Source organism: Lampetra planeri, chromosome 3, assembly GCF_965212315.1.
Source record: "Lampetra planeri chromosome 3, kcLamPlan1.2.h2, whole genome shotgun sequence".
In the NCBI taxonomy this organism is placed as follows: Eukaryota; Metazoa; Chordata; class Hyperoartia; order Petromyzontiformes; family Petromyzontidae; genus Lampetra; species Lampetra planeri.
In genome coordinates, this window is record NC_136109.1 from 1,545,706 (window position 1) to 1,564,553 (window position 18,848).

Genomic DNA, 18,848 nt, shown 5'->3' on the forward strand with positions numbered 1-18,848 from the left:
GGTGGAGCGGTAATAATAAAAAGCGCTGGTACACAAACGCCTCTCTCAAAGTCAACGGCGGAATTAGCATGTGTAACAGAAATTAGTTAGTGTAAAAAAAAGAAACCCGCTACCGCTGAAAAGGGTAGGGCGTTTAACCGACGTAACGTATTGCTTCTCCTGGAAGTGTTATAGAAATGCTGAGCGAGCGCGTGGGCTCGGTAATGCTGTCGTTGTTGGTCAGTGCATGAGATTATTAAGGAAAGGTAATCATGGCGGTAATAACAATTATAACAATTGTAACAAAATAATGAGAAAGCGGCCGTATTGCTTCGTACGAAGTGTAAAAATGCGCCCCGGCGTTTCGCGAGGAACGGCGCGTCTCCCTCTTGGGAGCAAAGAAAAACAAAACGACTGAAACACTTGAGGTCTGTAGAGAATCTCTCGGGGGGCCGAACGCCGCCGTCTCTGGCCCCAAGTCCCCGCCGCCCGGCGGCGCGACAGCCGGAGAACCGCGAGGCGAGCGCTCGGAAAAAGCCAAAAGGAGTAAAAAAATAATAATAACAATAACAAAAAAATTGGCAGAAGACATTCCAAGCGTGCCGATCGTCTTCGGTAAAGCCAGACGGCAAAATTGCAAAGAGGCTCAAATCGATGCTCGTTATCCCATCAGCTGCCATCGCGTTTTCCAAACTCCCAGCAGCACGGTTCGCGAAGAAGACGCGGCGACGGCGTCGCTCGTGCGGAGCCCCCCGGCGTTGAGCCCCCCCAGCGTGGAGCCCCCTAGCGTTGAGCCCCCCCCTGCGTGGAGCCCCCCGCGTCCAGGATCCACGTCGCGCGAGGGCGCGCCGAGCCGACCATGCGGTCAACGTGAAGCCTCGGGTTGCCGTGTTTTGTTTGCGTTAAGTAAAATTTCACCTCCATTCGACATCCGTCCTCTTTGTCATTCAAGTGCTGCTGTGCGGAATACATTATCATCATCATTATTATTACTCGCGAACTCGCACGATCGCTCCTCCCCCCAGGTTCGATCCGAGTCCGGTCCATTCGCGTTTCCCCGTGTTCGGAAATCCGTCAAGCGGAAGAGTCGCGGCCGACGTCGCGCTCCGGCCGGCCTCCGGAGCGCCCCACCGCGCGCGTCACGTCGGCTTCTCGACGAGACGCAAAAACGTGTGCCGCCGGTTTCGGTGAAAGCCCCGGCGCTTCGTGCGACGACGCCCCCCCCCCCACCGCCCCTCCCCCCCACCCCAGCACCCCGTGTCTCCCACCGTCCGCACCGGAGATTCGGAAAAAATCCAGCGTCTTCCAAACTCGCGTTCCAAAACGTATTTTCTTTTCTTCGCGCTGCACGGGTCACCGATTCGCTTCTCGGCTCGGTCAGAAGCCTCTCCCCCTCCTCCCCGGTGATGCAGGGCGAACTCGGCCTGAAAATTAGCACCTGGCCTGGCGTCCGCAAGCACCGCGGCCGGGGCGGGGGAAACGAGGCCTTCCACGCGGCGGTGGCGGCGGTGACGCTGTTGACGACGGTGGTGGCGGCGGCGGTGGTGGTGGCGGCGGCGGTGGTGGTGGCGGCGGTGGAGATCTCCCAAATGCCGCCGCACGGTTTAGCGGAACGGCCTTCCTGCCCTCGCTCTCTCCATCCATCCATCTCGCCCGCCCGCCCGCTCGGTCGCCCGCCACGACGGCCCCCCTACACAGGCGACTCCGGTCTCCGGACATGACCGGCCGGTAAAACCCCGCTCCTCCTACTGCTGTTACCGCCGCGGCGGCGAGCGTCAGTACCCTTGGCAGGTCTTGCAGCACATCTGCCGGAAGTAGGCCCTGCCGCAGAACTTGAACTTGAGCACGAGGGGGCAGTAGGCAACCTTGTTCACGTCCTTGCATTCTGGAGGGAGTCACGGGGGGTGGGGGGCAGGAACGAACGCGTTAGGTCCCCACGTCTTATCCTGCCCGTTGGATTTCGAGCGGGCCTGGCCGTGCGTGGCCCAGTGCACGGCACGCGCCGGCTGCGGGGGAAGGTTTACTGCCGTATAGGACACGTTCCGTGTTCCCCCTCTAGTACCCGATTGGTGAGGCTCCTACGCTCGCGGTGAAGGATAAAGTTTGTTTCACAAACAACGTTCCGCTCCATGTGCCTGCGCAGCTCTTTCGTTGGTGGAATGGCGGGGGGGGGGGGGGTTTAATTTGATCCGAACGAGAACAGAACGTTCGTTTCCTGCTGCTGAAGCTCGCGGCACTCGGAGCGGAACGTGGGAGCGGAGCGGAACGTGGGAGCGGAGATCTCCCAGCTGCCCTGCTACCACACCGTTCTCGACAACGTGTGGCACAACCCTAGACACATCTACACGTCGCTATGGTTACGATGGCGATTAAGACGACGATGAGAACAATGCTGATGACGACGATTATAATGATCACGATGATGACGACGGCGATGATTTTGATGATGACAACGATTATAATGATGACGACGACGACGATTATAATGATCATGATGACGATGACGACGATGACGCGACTCACCCTCGGAGGTGTTGACGGGCCCCCCGTCACACTTGACCTCGCACTGCTGCATGGGGGGCGGCCGCAGGGCCTCGGGGCACTCGGCGGACGGGTGTCCCGAGTGCGACACGCACGTCACGCTGCGCTTCTGCTGCCCCACGCCGCACTGCGCCGAGCACTGTGGGTAAGGTGGGGTGGGGGGGGTGCGGGAACACGTGGTGTGCGCGCGGGAGAGAGAGAGAGTTAGACCGGGGCAGGCGATGTGACGCTCTGACTGTCACCACCATTCCTGCTGCCGCCACCACTGCTTCCTGTGGTGGTGGTGACGGCGGTGCAGGAAGTGGTGGTGGTGGCGGAAAATCGTGGCGGTGGTGCAGGAAGTGGTAGTGGTGGTGGTGGCGGAAAATCGTGGCGGTGGTGCAGGAAGTGGTGGTGGTGACGGGAAATCGTGGTGGTGGTGCAGGAAGTGGTGGTGGTGGTGGTGGTGGCAGGAAATCGTGGTGGCGGTGGCAGGAAGTGGTGGTGGTGGTGGTAGTGACGGGAAATCGTAGTGGTGGTGCAGGAAGTGGTGGTGGTGGTGGCAGGAAATCGTGGTGGTGGTGCAGGAAGTGGTGGTGGTGGTGGTGGTGACGGGAAATCGTGGTGGTGGTGCAGGAAGTGGTGGTGGTGGTGGCAGGAAATCGTGGTGGTGGTGCAGGAAGTGGTGGTGGTGGTGGCAGGAAATCGTGGTGGTGGTGCTGTAAGTGGTGGTGGTGGTGGTGGCAGGAAATCGTGGTGGTGGTGCAGGAAGTGGTGGGGGTGGTGGCAGGAAGTGGTGGCGGCGGCAGCGGCAGGAAGTGGCGGTTGTGTCGGCTCACCGGGCCCCAGTCACCGGGCACCCAGCGTGGCGGCGGGCACTTGGCGAGTGAGCACCGCATGCGGGCGGCGGGCTTGCTGCCCTCGGTGCACTGCGAGGGCGCCAGCACGCGGCTCAGGTCGCTGCTCTTGCACTGGACCACGCGGTGCTTGTACCCCGGGCCGCAGCGCGGTGCGCACTGCGGGGCAAGCGGGCGCAGGGGGGAGGGGGGCGAACAGACAAACAATGAATGAATGAGAGAGCGATCAGAGGGATGGATGGACGAATGATCCAATGCGTGAAGAAGCAAAGAAACGATCGGATGAACGAGCGAATGAACGATCGATTAGACAAAGGAAAGGCACCCCTAGGGGCAGCTGTCTCTGCTCATCGCATTCTTCCGGTCGAAATCAAGATGCTGATTCTAAAGATTCGGCCTCGCCACCTGTCCTGCAAGGGGACATTCGTCTGCGGCCACTAGGGGGGTGACCGCTCCTGTTGCTGCTGCAGCTGCTGCTGCTGCAGCTGCTGCTGCTGTGCCATCCCAACTGAACAAGCTGCGGTACAACCGGGGCCGCGATGGCGGCGCACCACGGCCTCCCCTTGCGAGCGACGTCACAGGATCAGTCACGTGGTCCGCGGGCGAAGCAGACGGCGTGGCGTGGCAGTGTCATTGTTGCCACTCGCCACCGCAGCGTTAACCAGGGCGGCCAGGCGGATTAGAATCCTTGCCGGGTAAGGATTTGACATCTATTCGTTTTACGGCGCGGCCGCCGCGGGGCCGGATGAAGAAAAGAGCACGGAATTATGGGCCGAGCCTCGGCTGTAGGCGATGAGCACACGGGCGGCTTGGCGCTCTCCGATCGCCGTCGATCCACGCTCGTTTGCGAACGTCGGGGCTCGCTTTTCGCGGCGAATAACTCCCATCGCGAACCATTGCACCATTCCAAAGCCGCGAGTCGCGCGTTACCTCGGACCACTCCTGCGCCACCCATCGCGGCGGGCAGGTGCGGTTGGCGCACGGCTCTCGGTCGGCCGGCCGGTGGGTGAGGCAGCGTGCGGCGTCCAGCGCCTCCTGCTCGGCGGGCCCCACGGTGCGCACGCACGCCACCGTGCGCGTGCGCGCGCCACCGTCGCACGTGCGGCTGCACTCGGACCACTCGCCGATCAGCCACCTGCTCGCCAGGGGGGCGGGGGGGGGGGGAGACGCACGACTCGTGTGAACGTTTGACTTGTTTGTCCAGGAACAGCCACGCGAGGTCGATGGGAATGTTGCCGTTCAGGAGGCTCCTGCCACCGCCGCCGCCGCTGCTTCTGCGTTGGGTTTTTATTTTGTAAGATGTTCTCCGCCGATTGTGCCACGTGGGAGGAGGAAAGCGGAGAAAACCCCACGCAGGGCTGGGCGGGAGAGAGAACATTCACACTCCAAACGCACTCACAAAAGACAGATCCCCGTATAGCCTCGAACCGACTGTTGGGGCAAGCACCTATGAAGGCTTGCACAGCACACGAGGAGGTGGGTGGCCAGCACCACGCCCGGCCGCCTTTGTTTCCCCAGTTGCAATGTTTACACACCGCACCGGGTACTCATTTGAGGCTGAGTCGACCTAAGGTAGGCCCAGGACCAGTTCTGATATTCGTCACCGGTGCTGGTCGTGAGCGGGAATCGAACTTGGGTCGCCGGGTTCGTAGCGCGGCGCGCTAACCGCCATGTACACACTCTCACACTCACAAACACTCAATCTCACACTCGCTCTCATTTACACTCTCACACTCACAAACACTCACTCTCAATCTCACACTTTCACACTCACAAACACTCGCTCTCAATCTCACACTCACAAACACTCACTCTCAATCTCACACTCTCATTTACACACTCTCACACTCACAAACACTCACTCTCAATCTCACACTCTCACACTCACAAACACTCTCACACTCACAAACACTCATTATCATGTACACACTCTCACACTCACAAACACTCAATCTCACACTCGCTCTCATTTACACACTCTCACACTCACAAACACTCACTCTCAATCTCACACTCGCTCTCACACACTCTCACACTCACAAACACTCACTCTCATGTACACACTCTCACACTCACAAACACTCACAAACACTCGCTCTCATGTACACACTCTCACACTCACAAACACTCACTCTCATCTACACACTCTCACACTCACAAACACTCACTCTCAATCTCACACTCGCTCTCATTTACACACTCTCACACTCACAAACACTCACTCTCAATCTCACACTCTCATTTACACACTCTCACACTCACAAACACTCGTTCTCATGTACACACTCTCACACTCACAAACACTCAATCTCACACTCGCGCTCGTACCGACCTCCGCAACACAAAATGCGGCCCCCGAGTTTGGAATCGAACCCGGGGGGCGCTTCCCCTGCTGCTGCGGGGTCACGTGGCCGCCACGCGGCCGCGGTGACGCGGTGACGCTGACGGACTCACTCGGGGGGGCAGGGCTCGGTGCTGCACGGCCGCTGCGGCTCGCGGGGCTTGGCGTCGGCGTCGCAGTGGCTCCCCTGCACCGCGCTGGCGTCGTCCACGCGCCGGCACGCCGCCTCGCGCTGCTGCAGCCCTGCGCCGACAACGCACCGCACGCACCACTCCATCACCGCACTCACAGCTCCATCACCGCACTCACCGTAGCCTCACCACACTCACCACACTCACCGCACTCACAGCTCCATCACCGCACTCACCACACTCACCACTGCCTCACCACACTCACCACACTCACAGCTCCATCACCGCACTCACTGCTCCATCACCGCACTCACCGCTGCCTCACCGCACTCACAGCTCCATCACCGCACTCACCGTAGCCTCACCGCACTCACAGCTCCATCACCGCACTCACCGTAGCCTCACCGCACTCACCGCTCCATCACCGCACTCACAGCTCCAACACCGCACTCACCGCTGCCTCACCACACTCACCGCTCCATCACCGCACTCACAGCTCCATCACCGCACTCACAGCTCCATCACCACACTCACCGTAGCCTCACCGCACTCACCGCTCCATCACCACACTCACAGCTCCATCACCGCACTCACCGCTGCCTCACCGCACTCACAGCTCCATCACCGCACTCACCACTGCCTCACCGCACTCACCGCTCCATCACCGCACTCACCGCTGCCTCACCGCACTCACAGCTCCTCCACCGCACTCACCGCTGCCTCACCACACTCACCGCTGCCTCACCGCACGCACCGTAGCCTCACCGCACTCACAGCTCCATCACCGCACTCACCACACTCACCACTGCCTCACCACACTCACCACACTCACCGTAGCCTCACCACACTCACCACTGCCTCACCGCACTCACCGACTTCGGCGGAGGATGGTGGTGATGATGACCGCTATGGTGGTGGTGGCGATGGCAGCGGCGATGGTGGCGATGATGATGGCGATGATGATGGCGACGATGGCGACGATGCCGGCGATGATTATGAGGATAACAGCAACGGTGACGACGGTGGTGACGACGATGACGACGATGCCGGCGATGATTATGACGATAACAGCAACGGTGACGACGGTGGTGACGACGATGCCGGCGACGATGCCGGCGACGATGCCGGCGACGATGCCGGCGATGATTATGAGGATAACAACAACGGTGACGACGGTGGTGACGACGGTGGCAGCGCCAGCCTCACCGCCGGCGCAGGTGGCCGAGCAGGGCGACCACGGCGCGAGGTGCCAGCTGAAGGCGGCCGAGTCGACACGGCCGGGGCGGCTCGCCGGGACGTTGTAGCTGAACTCCACTCCCTTGTTCTGCTCCTGCAGCAGAACCTGGCGCCCCGGGGACCACGCGGCAGCAGCAGCAACAACAACGACAGCGTCACACGCGGCACAGCGGCACACGCGGTGCCATCGGCCATTCGCCTCGGCCTCTCAGCCCATAGCACCTGGGCCTGTACCGTGACCTCCTGCACCTAGCCTGGCACAACAGTCAACCCACAGCACCTGGGCCTGTCCCACGACCTCCTGCACCTAGCCTGGCACAACAGTCAAGCCACAGCACCTGGGCCTGTCCCACGACCTCCTGCACCTAGCCTGGCACAACAGTCAACCCATAGCACCTGGGCCTGTACCGTGACCTCCTGCACCTAGCCTGGCACAACAGTCAACCCACAGCACCTGGGCCTGTCCCACGACCTCCTGCACCTAGCCTGGCACAACAGTCAACCCATAGCACCTGGGCCTGTCCCACGACCTCCTGCACCTAGCCTGGCACAACAGTCAAGCCGTAGCACCTGGGCCTGTCCCACGACCTCCTGCACCTAGCCTGGCACAACAGTCAACTGTGTGTCACACCATGACGATGAGTGGCTCGGTGACGTGTGTGTGTACGCGTGTGTGTGTACACGCGTGTGTACACGTGTGTGTGTGTACGTGTGTGTGTGTGTACGCGTGTGTGTGTGTGTACGCGTGTGTGTGTGTACGCTGCGCTACAAACCTGGCGACCCGGGTTTCGATTCCCGCTCACGGTCAACACCGGTAACGATGATCTGAACCGGTCCTGGGCCTCCCCTAGGTCGACTCAGCCTCAAATTAGTACCTGGTGCGGTGTGTAGTAAACATCGCCACTGGGGAGACAAAGGCGGACGGGCGTGGTGTTGGCCACCCACCCCCTCGCATGCCATGCCGGCCTTCGTAGGTGCTCGCTAACAGCACTTGCCCCAACAGTCTGTCCAGGCTACACGGGGGATCTTTGTCTCTGTCTCACCATGACGATGAGTGGCTCGGTGGTTGGCCCCAGGCCCTCCACGCTCTCCGGCTCGTCGGCCTCGCGCCGGTACGTGAACACCGTCCCGCCGGCCTGGAAGCGCCGCGGCCAGTCGATGGTCCATGCTCCGTTCAGGAAATACTCGCTCTCCGATTTCAATGCTGTTACAACAAGTTCAAGTTAATTTATTAGGTATAGCCCTGTGAGCCATTCGGCTCTTGAATCAGGTACAACCACAACAAACAAAAAACAAAAACATGAACAAAAAAAACATCTTAAAGTGAATATGTGACTGAGTGCAAACAGAAAATCCAAGAAAAGACAGCAAAATATTGCAGAAAAAACACCGTACACCAACGCTGTGTGCAAAAATCCCAGTGGGATGCAAGTCAAACAACCAACAACAACCACAAGACATCTTAGATTAAGGCCATCAGTCTAACTTTGTACTATAACAAACGTAGTTAGACTGATGGCCTTAATCTAAGTTGTCTTTAACGTCGTCAACGAAGTTATCTCCGCTGGTTTGCTCAGGACAGCCTCACGACCTCCGTCAACTTGTGTCTGTTTTTTTTTAACAACGTAGGAAGCTTTCGCGACCAATATCATCCATAGTTTTTTTTGGGTTAGACCGCCTAAATATATAAATGTGTCGTTAAAACCGGCAGATTTGGCTGTCGCCTGATGAAGCTAGTTGTAATTACTGGCAAAACGTCGTACTCAGATGGTAAATGTTGTGGCTTGGCTCTCCAACACACCGGTTAGTGCTGTACCAGTGACGAATTGGCCACGTTCTGTTTATGTGACAACCCTTACTAGTTGGCTGTATCGGGTGGTGGCGGGTTTAATGACACATTTATACATTTACGCGATCAAACCCATTGCAGTTTTAGCATTGTTCAGCGTGCAGACCAAGTTTCTGCCCGCTACGAGAACCGACGGCCCCAAAACACCGAACACATCACAGAGTCACTCGACTGGGATCACAGCCAGCAGCGGGAGCAGCAGCAGCACCGCTCCCTACCACGACAACCCTGGCAGGACCCTCCTGGATGAGACTCACGAGACTCGGCGAGGCTTTCCTGGGTGAACGAGCAGAATAATAACAACGATAACGATCACCGTATAAACAACAACAACGGCACCGACGCGTCTCACCGATGTAGTTTCTGGACACGGCGACTTCGCGGATGAGGATGTGCACGGCGCCGGTGGGGATGCGCGTCACCTCGTGGTACGCTGCAGTGGGGACGGTGGGGGGGTGGGGGGGGTCAGAGAACGAGGGTGAGTCAGACGCAGGCCGGCACCGGCCCAGCGGGCGCTGTCGCGAGAAAAACGCCGATCCTGGTCTCTCGACGTACGCCAGAAATCGGTCGACTTTAACTCGCTCCCCGACTCCCGTGGGTATTAACCGGGCCAGCCCCGCCGGGTTCGAACCGCGGACCTCGACGGCGGCCCCACCCCACGCTCGCCCCCCCCCCCCCCACGCAAGGCACCGCACCGTTCCAGGGGAAGGAGTCGTTGAAGGCGCCGTGCACCGTGTCGCAGGTGCTGCCGTCCCCGCCGCACACGCGGCACTTGTCCTCCACCGCACTGGAGCCCAGGCGCCGGTCGCAGCCCACGTGCTGCTCAGGCACGCACGCACGCGCAAGGACACGCACGCGTGCGTTTACGCAGGCACATGTGCGTGGAGGCGTACGGACACGCGCGTGCGAGGACACACGCACGCACGACCCGGGGAACAGACATCTGCAGCGCGAGAACGTTTTATTTTTGAAACGTTATTAGTTTAAATATTTCACCTGGAAAATCTGTCGTGACGGAACGCATCTCACTTGCGAGGGCGTCCAGGGTGTCAGGTGTCATTGTAAACACACACACATGCACACGCAGACACACTCACTCACATACAGAATCACTCACACACAGACACACTCATTCACATACACACTCAACAAACAAACATACACTTACACACTCACAGACGCACTCACAGACACACTCACTCACACACTCAAACTCATTCATTCACACACTCACTCACACACTCACAGACACACACACACTCACACACTCACAGACACACTGACAGACACACTCACTCACACAAACAGACACACTCACACACACAGGCACATAAACACTTGGCCCAACAGCCCGTGTAGGCTGCTACAGGGGAGGATCTCTATCATTGCGTGTGCGTGCGTGTGAGTGTGTGTGCACGCGCGTGTGCGTGCGTGTGTGCGTGCGTGTGTGGGGAGCGGTGGTGCAGCGGTTAGCGCGCTACGCTAAGAACCTGGCGACCCGATTCCTGCTCACGGCCAAGACCAGTGTGACAACTACCTGAACCGGTCCTGGGCCTCCTCTAGGTCGACTCGGCCTCAAATGAGTACCTGGTGCAGTGTGTAAACATCGCCACTGGGGAGACAAAGGCGGCCGGGCGTGGCGCTGGCCGTTCCGGCCTTCATAGGCGCTCGCTCACAGTCTGTTCAGGCTATACGGGGGACCTTTGTCTTTGTGTGCGGGCGTGCGTCTCACTCACGCGGCACTCCCCGTTGACGCAGATGTCGAGCGAGTCGGGGTCGCCGTGGCAGCGCGTGCCGTCCACCACGGCGGGCGCGCGCTCCGTGTAGAAGTGGTAGCCATCCGCCAGGCAGCTGAGCGCACAGGGCTTCACCTGCGCTGTGGGGCCACGGGCAGCACAACAAGCGTCACCGTGCTGCTACGGGGCCCGGCTATGGGCCAGCTAAGGGCCGGCTATGGGCCAGCTAAGGGCCGGCTATGGGCCAGCTAAGGGCCAGCTAAGGGCCAGCTAAGGGCCGGCTATGGGCCAGCTAAGGGCCAGCTTCAGTTCAGCTATAGGCCAGATCAGGGCCAGCTATGGATCAGCTTCAGGCCAGCTATAGGCCAGATAACGGACAGCTTTGGGTCAGCTATGGTAAACAAATGCAATTCAAAGCACCGTGGGATAACTCATTGATCCACTCACTCAACCACCGACTCACCTATCCACCCACCCACCCACTCACCCACACGCACACCCACTCACCCACACGCTCACCCACCCATCCACACGCTCACCCGCCCACCAACCCACACGCTCACCCACCCACACGCTCACCCACCCACCCACATGCTCACCCACCTACCCACACGCTCACCCACTTACCCACACGCTCACCCACTCACCCACACGCTCACCCACCCACCCACCCATCGACCCACTCACTCTTCTATCGCTACTCCCATCGCTAAACAAACGCACATTGTCACTGGCTTGAGGTCAATCGTGCCGATGGTCAACAAATGCAATTCAAAGCACCGTGGGATAGCCGGGACCCCCCTGAGAACGAGCCACCGGACTCGGTGAGGCTGACCGGGGAAATTGAGCGGAACAGCAACACTCGATAGCAATGGACCATACCTCCGGAGTACGGCTTCCAGGTGTAGTACTTCCCCCGGAAGGGAACGCTGTCAAAGTCGGAACACTGCTTCTCACGGAAGTCCTGGGAGCCCTCGGGGCAATCCTGGAGCGCCGCCATCAACAGCGACAACGACAAGAAACGGCGTCACCGCACGGCAATCGCGATGCCACAACCACAACAACACCATCAACAACCACACCAACACTACCACTAACAACCACAACCACAACAACACTATCACTAACAACCACAACAACACTACCACTAACAAAGACAAACCACACCAACACTACCACTAACAACCACAACCACACCAACACTACCACTAACAACCACAACCACAACAACACCATATTCTTGGTTCTTTCGGTAAAGTCACGGAGAAGGGAACTAATAAAATAATTAAACTAAAACATAATACAATTCTCACGACGTTTCGGCCTCAACTCAAGCAGCCGTCCTCAGGTGAAGAAACAGAGCTGTCGGAAAGACAGTGTCCTAATGTCTTTCCGACAGCTTTGTGTGTGTTTCCCTTCTACGTGACTTTACCGAAAGAACCAAGAATATGAATCCCTGCAGTCACGAAAGCTTTAAATCTAAATTTAAACACAACAACACCATCAACAACAACACTAACAACAACACCAACACTAACAACACCACTATCAACAACACCAACACTACCACTAACAACAACAACCACACCAACACTACCACTACCAACAATAACACCACTAACAACAACAACAACACCACTAACAACAACAACAACACCACCAACACCACCACCACCAGGTGCTATGACGCGCGGAAAGAGCCGCCTCTCCCGGGGTACGGCGGGGCGTGGAGCGGGGTCCTGTGGGGCGTGGAGCGGGGTCCTGTGGGGCGTGGAGCGGGGTACGGCGGGGCGTGGAGCGGGGTCCTGTGGGGCGTGGAGCGGGGTACGGCGGGGCGTGGAGCGGGGTCCTGTGGGGCGTGGAGCGGGTACGGCGGGGCGTGGAGCGGGTACGGCGGGGCGTGGAGCGGGGTCCTGTGGGGCGTGGAGCGGGGTATGGTGGGGCGTGGAGCGGGTACGGCGGGGCGTGGAGCGGGGTCCTGTGGGGCGTGGAGCGGGTACGGCGGGGCGTGGAGCGGGGTACAGCGGGGCGTGGAGCGGGGTCCTGTGGGGCGTGGAGCGGGTACGGCGGGGCGTGGAGCGGGGTACAGCGGGGCGTGGAGCGGGGTCCTGTGGGGCGTGGAGCGGGTACGGCGGGGCGTGGAGCGGGGTCCTGTGGGGCGTGGAGCGGGGTACGGCGGGGCGTGGAGCGGGGTCCTGTGGGGCGTGGAGCGGGGTACGGCGGGGCGTGGAGCGGGGTCCTGTGGGGCGTGGAGCGGGGTACGGCGGGGCGTGGAGCGGGGTCCTGTGGGGCGTGGAGCGGGGTACGGCGGGGCGTAGAGCGGGGTCCTGTGGGGCGTGGAGCGGGGTACGGCGGGGCGTGGAGCGGGGTCCTGTGGGGCGTGGAGCGGGGTCCTGTGGGGCGTGGAGCAGGGTCCTGTGGGGTGTGGAGCGGGGTACGGCGGGGCGTGGAGCGGGTACAGCGGGGCGTGGAGCGGGGTCCTGTGGGGCGTGGAGCGGGGTACGGCGGGGCGTGGAGCGGGGTACGGCGGGGCGTGGAGCGGGGTCCTGTGGGGCGTGGAGCGGGGTACGGCGGGGCGTGGAGCGGGGTCCTGTGGGGCGTGGAGCGGGGTACGGCGGGGCGTGGAGCGGGGTCCTGTGGGGCGTGGAGCGGGGTCCTGTGGGGCGTGGAGCGGGGTACGGCGGGGCGTGGAGCGGGGTCCTGTGGGGCGTGGAGCGGGTACAGCGGGGCGTGGAGCGGGGTCCTGTGGGGCGTGGAGCGGGGTACGGCGGGGCGTGGAGCGGGGTATGGTGGGGCGTGGAGCGGGTACGGCGGGGCGTGGAGCGGGGTCCTGTGGGGCGTGGAGCGGGGGTCCTGTGGGGCGTGGAGCGGGGTACGGCGGGGCGTGGAGCGGGGTACGGCGGGGCGTGGAGCGGGGTCCTGTGGGGCGTGGAGCGGGGTCCTGTGGGGCGTGGAGCGGGGTACGGCGGGGCGTGGAGTGGGGTACGGCGGGGCGTGGAGCGGGTACGGCGGGGCGTGGAGTGGGGTATGGTGGGGCGTGGAGCGTGGTACGGTGGGGCGTGGAGCGGGGCCAGCGGGGCCAGCGGGGCCAGCGAGGCCAGCGGGCGTGGAACGGGGTACGGCGGGGCGTGGAGCGGGGCCAGCAGGCGTGGAGCGGGGTACGGCGGGGCGTGGAGCGGGGTCCTGTGGGGCGTGGAGCGGGGTACGGCGGGGCGTGGAGCGGGGTCCTGTTGGGCGTGGAGCGGGTACGGCGGGGCGTGGAGTGGGGTATGGTGGGGCGTGGAGCGTGGTACGGTGGGGCGTGGAGCGGGGCCAGCGGGGCCAGCGGGGCCAGCGAGGCCAGCGGGCGTGGAACGGGGTACGGCGGGGCGTGGAGCGGGGCCAGCAGGCGTGGAGCGGGGTACGGCGGGGCGTGGAGCGGGGTCCTGTGGGGCGTGGAGCGGGGTACGGCGGGGCGTGGAGCGGGGTCCTGTGGGGCGTGGAGCGGGGTCCTGTGGGGCGTGGAGCGGGGTACGGCGGGGCGTGGAGCGGGTACAGTGGGGCGTGGAGCGGGGTCCTGTGGGGCGTGGAGCGAGGTACGGCGGGGCGTGGAGCGGGGTATGGTGGGGCGTGGAGCGGGGTCCTGTGGGGCGTGGAGCGGGGTATGGCGGGGCGTGGAGCGGGGTACGGCGGGGCGTGGAGCGGGGTATGGTGGGGCGTGGAGCGGGTACGGCGGGGCGTGGAGCGGGGTCCTGTGGGGCGTGGAGCGGGGTACGGCGGGGCGTGGAGCGGGGTATGGTGGGGCGTGGAGCGGGTACGGCGGGGCGTGGAGCGGGGTATGGTGGGGCGTGGAGCGGGTACGGCGGGGCGTGGAGCGGGGTCCTGTGGGGCGTGGAGCGGGGTCCTGTGGGGTGTGGAGCGGGGTACGGCGGGGCATGGAGTGGGGTATGGTGGGGCGTGGAGCGTGGTACGGCGGGGCGTGGAGCGGGTACGGCGGGGCGTGGAGCGGGGTCCTGTGGGGCGTGGAGCGGGGCCGGTGGGGCGTGGAGCGTGGTACGGTGGGGCGTGGAGCGGGGCCAGCGGGGCCAGCGGGGCCAGCGAGGCCAGCGGGCGTGGAACGGGGTACGGCGGGGCGTGGAGCGGGGCCAGCAGGCGTGGAACGGGGTACGGCGGGGCGTGGAGCGGGGCCAGCGGGCGTGGAACGGGGTACGGTGGGGCGTGGAGCGGGGCATGTGGGGCGTGGAGCGGGGTACGGGGGGACGTGGAGCGGGGTACGGCACACGCACCTCCACGTTGCACGAGCGGTAGCGCTTGCGCTCCCCCAGGCAGTACTTCCCTCCGTGAGCCGGGCTGCGTGGACACGCGGACACACACGGGATGTTTCAGCACGTGGACACACACAGACATATGCGCCCACACGCATACAAAGATCCCCCGTGTAGCCTTGCACAGGCTTTTATGGCAAGTGCTGTCAGCGAGGACCTTTGAAGGCCGGATGCACACGGATACACACGGACGCACACGGGCCCACACGGACACACAGGCACACACGGACACTCACGCACACATGCAGGCACACATGGACACTCACGGGCCCACACGGACACACACAGGCACGCACGGACACACACGGACACACACGCACACATGCAGGCACACATGGACACATACGGGTACACATGCACACACACAGGCACACACGGGTACACACGGACACACACATAAGTACACACACGGACAAGCACACGGACACACACGAGTACGCACACATGCACACACACGGACACACACGAGTACGCACACATGCACACACACGGACACACACGGACACACACACAAGTACACACACGGACACGCACACGGACACACACGAGTACGCACACATGCACCAATACACAGACACACACGGACACACACGCACACACACGGACACACATGCACACACACGGACACACACGGACACACATGCACACACACGGACACACACGGACCTCGTGCCACCGTGGACGCGAGAGCACGGACCGTGGCGTTCTCCGGAGCATCGTGTGGGAACCGCGGCTGCCCCCTCGTGCGACCCGCCGCCCGGGGGGGCAACGGCGGTGCGGCGGCGGTGCCCGCGGCAACGCCGGCGCTAAGCGCCGCTAAGCCGCGAGCCGATTAAAGAAAACAAAACTAACAGTCAGACGCGGCGGCGGCGGCGGCGCCGGGAACAGCGGCAACAGCTGGTGCTGTGGGTGCTGCTGTCTGGGCCGAGTGCAGTCAGCGGCACTGCAATTGCGAAAACACGCCCAGCCTTGTCCAGACCACCGGCTCCAAAGAGATGCACGCGTGGCCATTCCGTCATCCACGGTAGCGATGATGACGACGACGGTGACAGAGATGGTAACGATCGTGATGATGATGATGATGATGGTAAGAATGACGACGATAATGGTGATGGCGGTGCCGATGAGGATGTTAACAATGACGATGAGAGGTGATGATGGCGATGATGGAGATGATGAGGATGGTGACGACGACAATGATGGTAAGAATGATGACGACAATGACGATGGTGATGACAACTGTGATGAAGATGAGTATGGTGATGATGACAATGATGACGATGGTGACGACAATGATGAGGATGGTGATGATGACAATGATGACGATGGTGACGCCGATGATGACGATGATATTTTGACGACAGCGACGCCGCCGACGACGAGGTGCGCGTGCGTACACGGGGTTGTCGCAGTGCCGGAACGAGGACGAGACCCCTCCTCCGCAGCTGCGGCTGCAGTCCCCCCAGGGGGACCAGAGGCCCCAGGCGCCGTCCACACGCTCCGGCGCGGTGCCCAGCGGCACGCACTCCCCCTGGTAGCACCACTGCGCCGACACACAAAGACAAAGGTCCCCCACGTGGTCCGTGGCAGCGCAGCGACGCCCGCCCGGCACGGTGCCGCACCCGCGACCGGCGCCGATAATCGTCTCCGAATATTGGATCGCAAGCGGGTCGCGCCGCCGGGTTCGTAGCGTGTTGCGCTAACCGCTGCACCACCGCTCCCTCCCACGTGCGTGTGTGCGCGCGTGTGTGTCCTAGGTGCTCGCTAACAACTCTTGCCCCTACAGCCTGTTAAGGCTACACGGGGAGCTTTATCTTTGTGTGTGTACGTGTGTGTGTGTGTGCGTGTGTCGGGGCACTGGGGAGCACAGGTGGTGCATCTGCCAGTCACGTCGGTCGGTACATCTGGGTATGTCCCGTGACCCCCTCTTGACAGCAGTGAGAGCCTTCCACATCCCACGTGGTCTCGAAGTGCACATAGCCAAGGCGTCGTCACACGCACGCGCACACACACACACACGTGCACACATACGCATACGCGCGCACAAAAGACAAAGATCCCCCGTATAGCGTTAACAGACTGTAGGGGCAAGTGCTGTTAGTGAGTAACTATGAAGGCCAGCATATCACATAAGGGGTTGGGTGGCCAGCACCACGCCCGACCACACCACACCAGGTGCTCATTTAAGGCTAAGTCGACCTAGGGGAGTCCCAGGACCGGTTCAGATAATCGTCACTGGTGTTGGCCGTGAGCGGGAATCGAACCGGGGTCGTCAGGTTCGGAGCGCGGAGTGATAACTGCTACACGACCGCACACACTCGCACACATACGCATATGCGCGCACACGCGCACACACGCGCACACACGCGCGCACACGCGCGCACACGCACGCACCCCCTTGGTGACGCTGTCCGTTTGGCACTGGGTGCCCTCGGCTGCCGGGATGCTGTTGGTGATGCAGCGGTTTGCTGCGGCTGATGCACCAGAGCTCTCGGCAAACTTCCTGACGGGACAGGGGAGCAAGTGTGGAGCCTCCGATTAATCATCGTGTGTTGTAGGGAATGGCGCGAGGAAACCAGACCTAGCAGAACTACTCCCGAGATCCCCTTCAGGTGGCCGCCCTTTCACACGCAGCCTGCGACAGAGGAATGATCGACGGGCGACGGTCCAAAGAGATACAAGAAAATTGGATTTCTCACCGCTGAAATTTTTGCCCAAATTAAGTGCAAAAGTAATATTCTATTTCGCTGCAGTCATCGGTTTACTTGGCTGGCGCGGCTCGGTTAGCACAATGGAAAAACAACTTGCAACGCAGGGGCCAACGTTGGCGCGTGGTGGGTAACGTCGGCCCCAACGTGGGCCCAACGTTAGCGCGTCGTGGAAACGTGGGCGGCGGACGGCGGCGACGGTCACGGGCGCACGCTTACCCCGTACTTGCACTGGCGCGACGACGGGCCGTACTGGAAGCGGCACTGCTCGTCGGCGTCGTGCCGCCGGCCCGGCAGCGACGTCGGGTACACGAAGTCGCGCTTGGGCGGGGAGTTGTCCAGGGCAGCTCGCGCGTCCCGAGCTGCGGCGGCAGAGGTCGGAGGTCAGCTCAGCGCTCACAGCCGCCGGCTTCGTCACGTGCCACGAGTTCGAGCGGCACGGCTGGTTTTGTTTCACCGGCGGGCGGGAACCCGAGAGAGATCCGGGACGATGAGGCTCATTCGCGAGAGCGCGTGACCTGCGTCACCGATGACGTCACCGATGGACGCCACCGATGACGCCACCGATGACTCCACCGATGACGTCACCGATGACACAGGTTACAGAAAATCGGAGCAAAAGCGACTTGCGTTGCACGGGCATCGAAAATAATCCACAAACGGTGAATTTCCGAAGCGTGAGGCAGCTCGGACGATTACTTGGGGACTGATAACAGCTACAGTTGCAGACGAGGTGACATCGCTGCCTGCATTCAGTGGAGGGAGAGAAGTGGGAGGAGGAGGATCGTCCGCCCCATGCTCGTGATTATTCCATCTTCGTTCATTTGAGCTATGAACCCAGTAAACATGGAACACTGACCCAACGTTGCCCCAACGTCGAGCCAGCAGTTCCAACGACATGCCAAAGTTGGTTCATAATATGGTCCTATACTGCCCAACACTGACCCCAACGTTGGGCCCAGCGGAGGCCCGGCTGCTACTGCTGCGGGTGGTGCGGTAAGTCGTCGGTAGTCGGTCGGAGGCGGTGGGTGGGGGCAGGGGTGGATGGTGGGGGGGGCAGGGGTGGAGGTGGGGGGGGCAGGGTGGAGGTGGGGGGGGCAGGGGTGGAGGTGGGGGGGGGGGCAGGAGTGGAGGTGGGGGGGGCAGGGGTGGAGGTGGGGGGGGGGCAGGAGTGGAGGTGGGGGGGG

General features: G+C 61.7%; 1 protein-coding gene across 1 annotated transcript in view; it reads right to left on the reverse strand.

Moving 5' to 3' along the window:
• Nucleotides 1-1,223: 1,223 nt before the first annotated feature.
• LOC144734483 (A disintegrin and metalloproteinase with thrombospondin motifs 6-like) overlaps nt 1,224-18,848 on the reverse strand; it is a 91,672-nt gene continuing 74,047 nt past the window's right edge. Inside the window, 17 exon segments of the mRNA XM_078616703.1 lie at nt 1,224-1,864; nt 2,503-2,659; nt 3,339-3,515; nt 4,287-4,491; nt 5,811-5,940; nt 7,035-7,170; nt 8,108-8,268; nt 9,266-9,346; nt 9,609-9,732; nt 10,650-10,789; nt 11,532-11,634; nt 14,915-14,978; nt 16,351-16,496; nt 17,348-17,419; nt 17,421-17,456; nt 17,881-18,003; nt 18,005-18,023. Of these exon segments, the coding sequence (XP_078472829.1) occupies nt 1,755-1,864; nt 2,503-2,659; nt 3,339-3,515; nt 4,287-4,491; nt 5,811-5,940; nt 7,035-7,170; nt 8,108-8,268; nt 9,266-9,346; nt 9,609-9,732; nt 10,650-10,789; nt 11,532-11,634; nt 14,915-14,978; nt 16,351-16,496; nt 17,348-17,419; nt 17,421-17,456; nt 17,881-18,003; nt 18,005-18,023 (1,984 nt within the window). The 3' untranslated portion in view covers nt 1,224-1,754.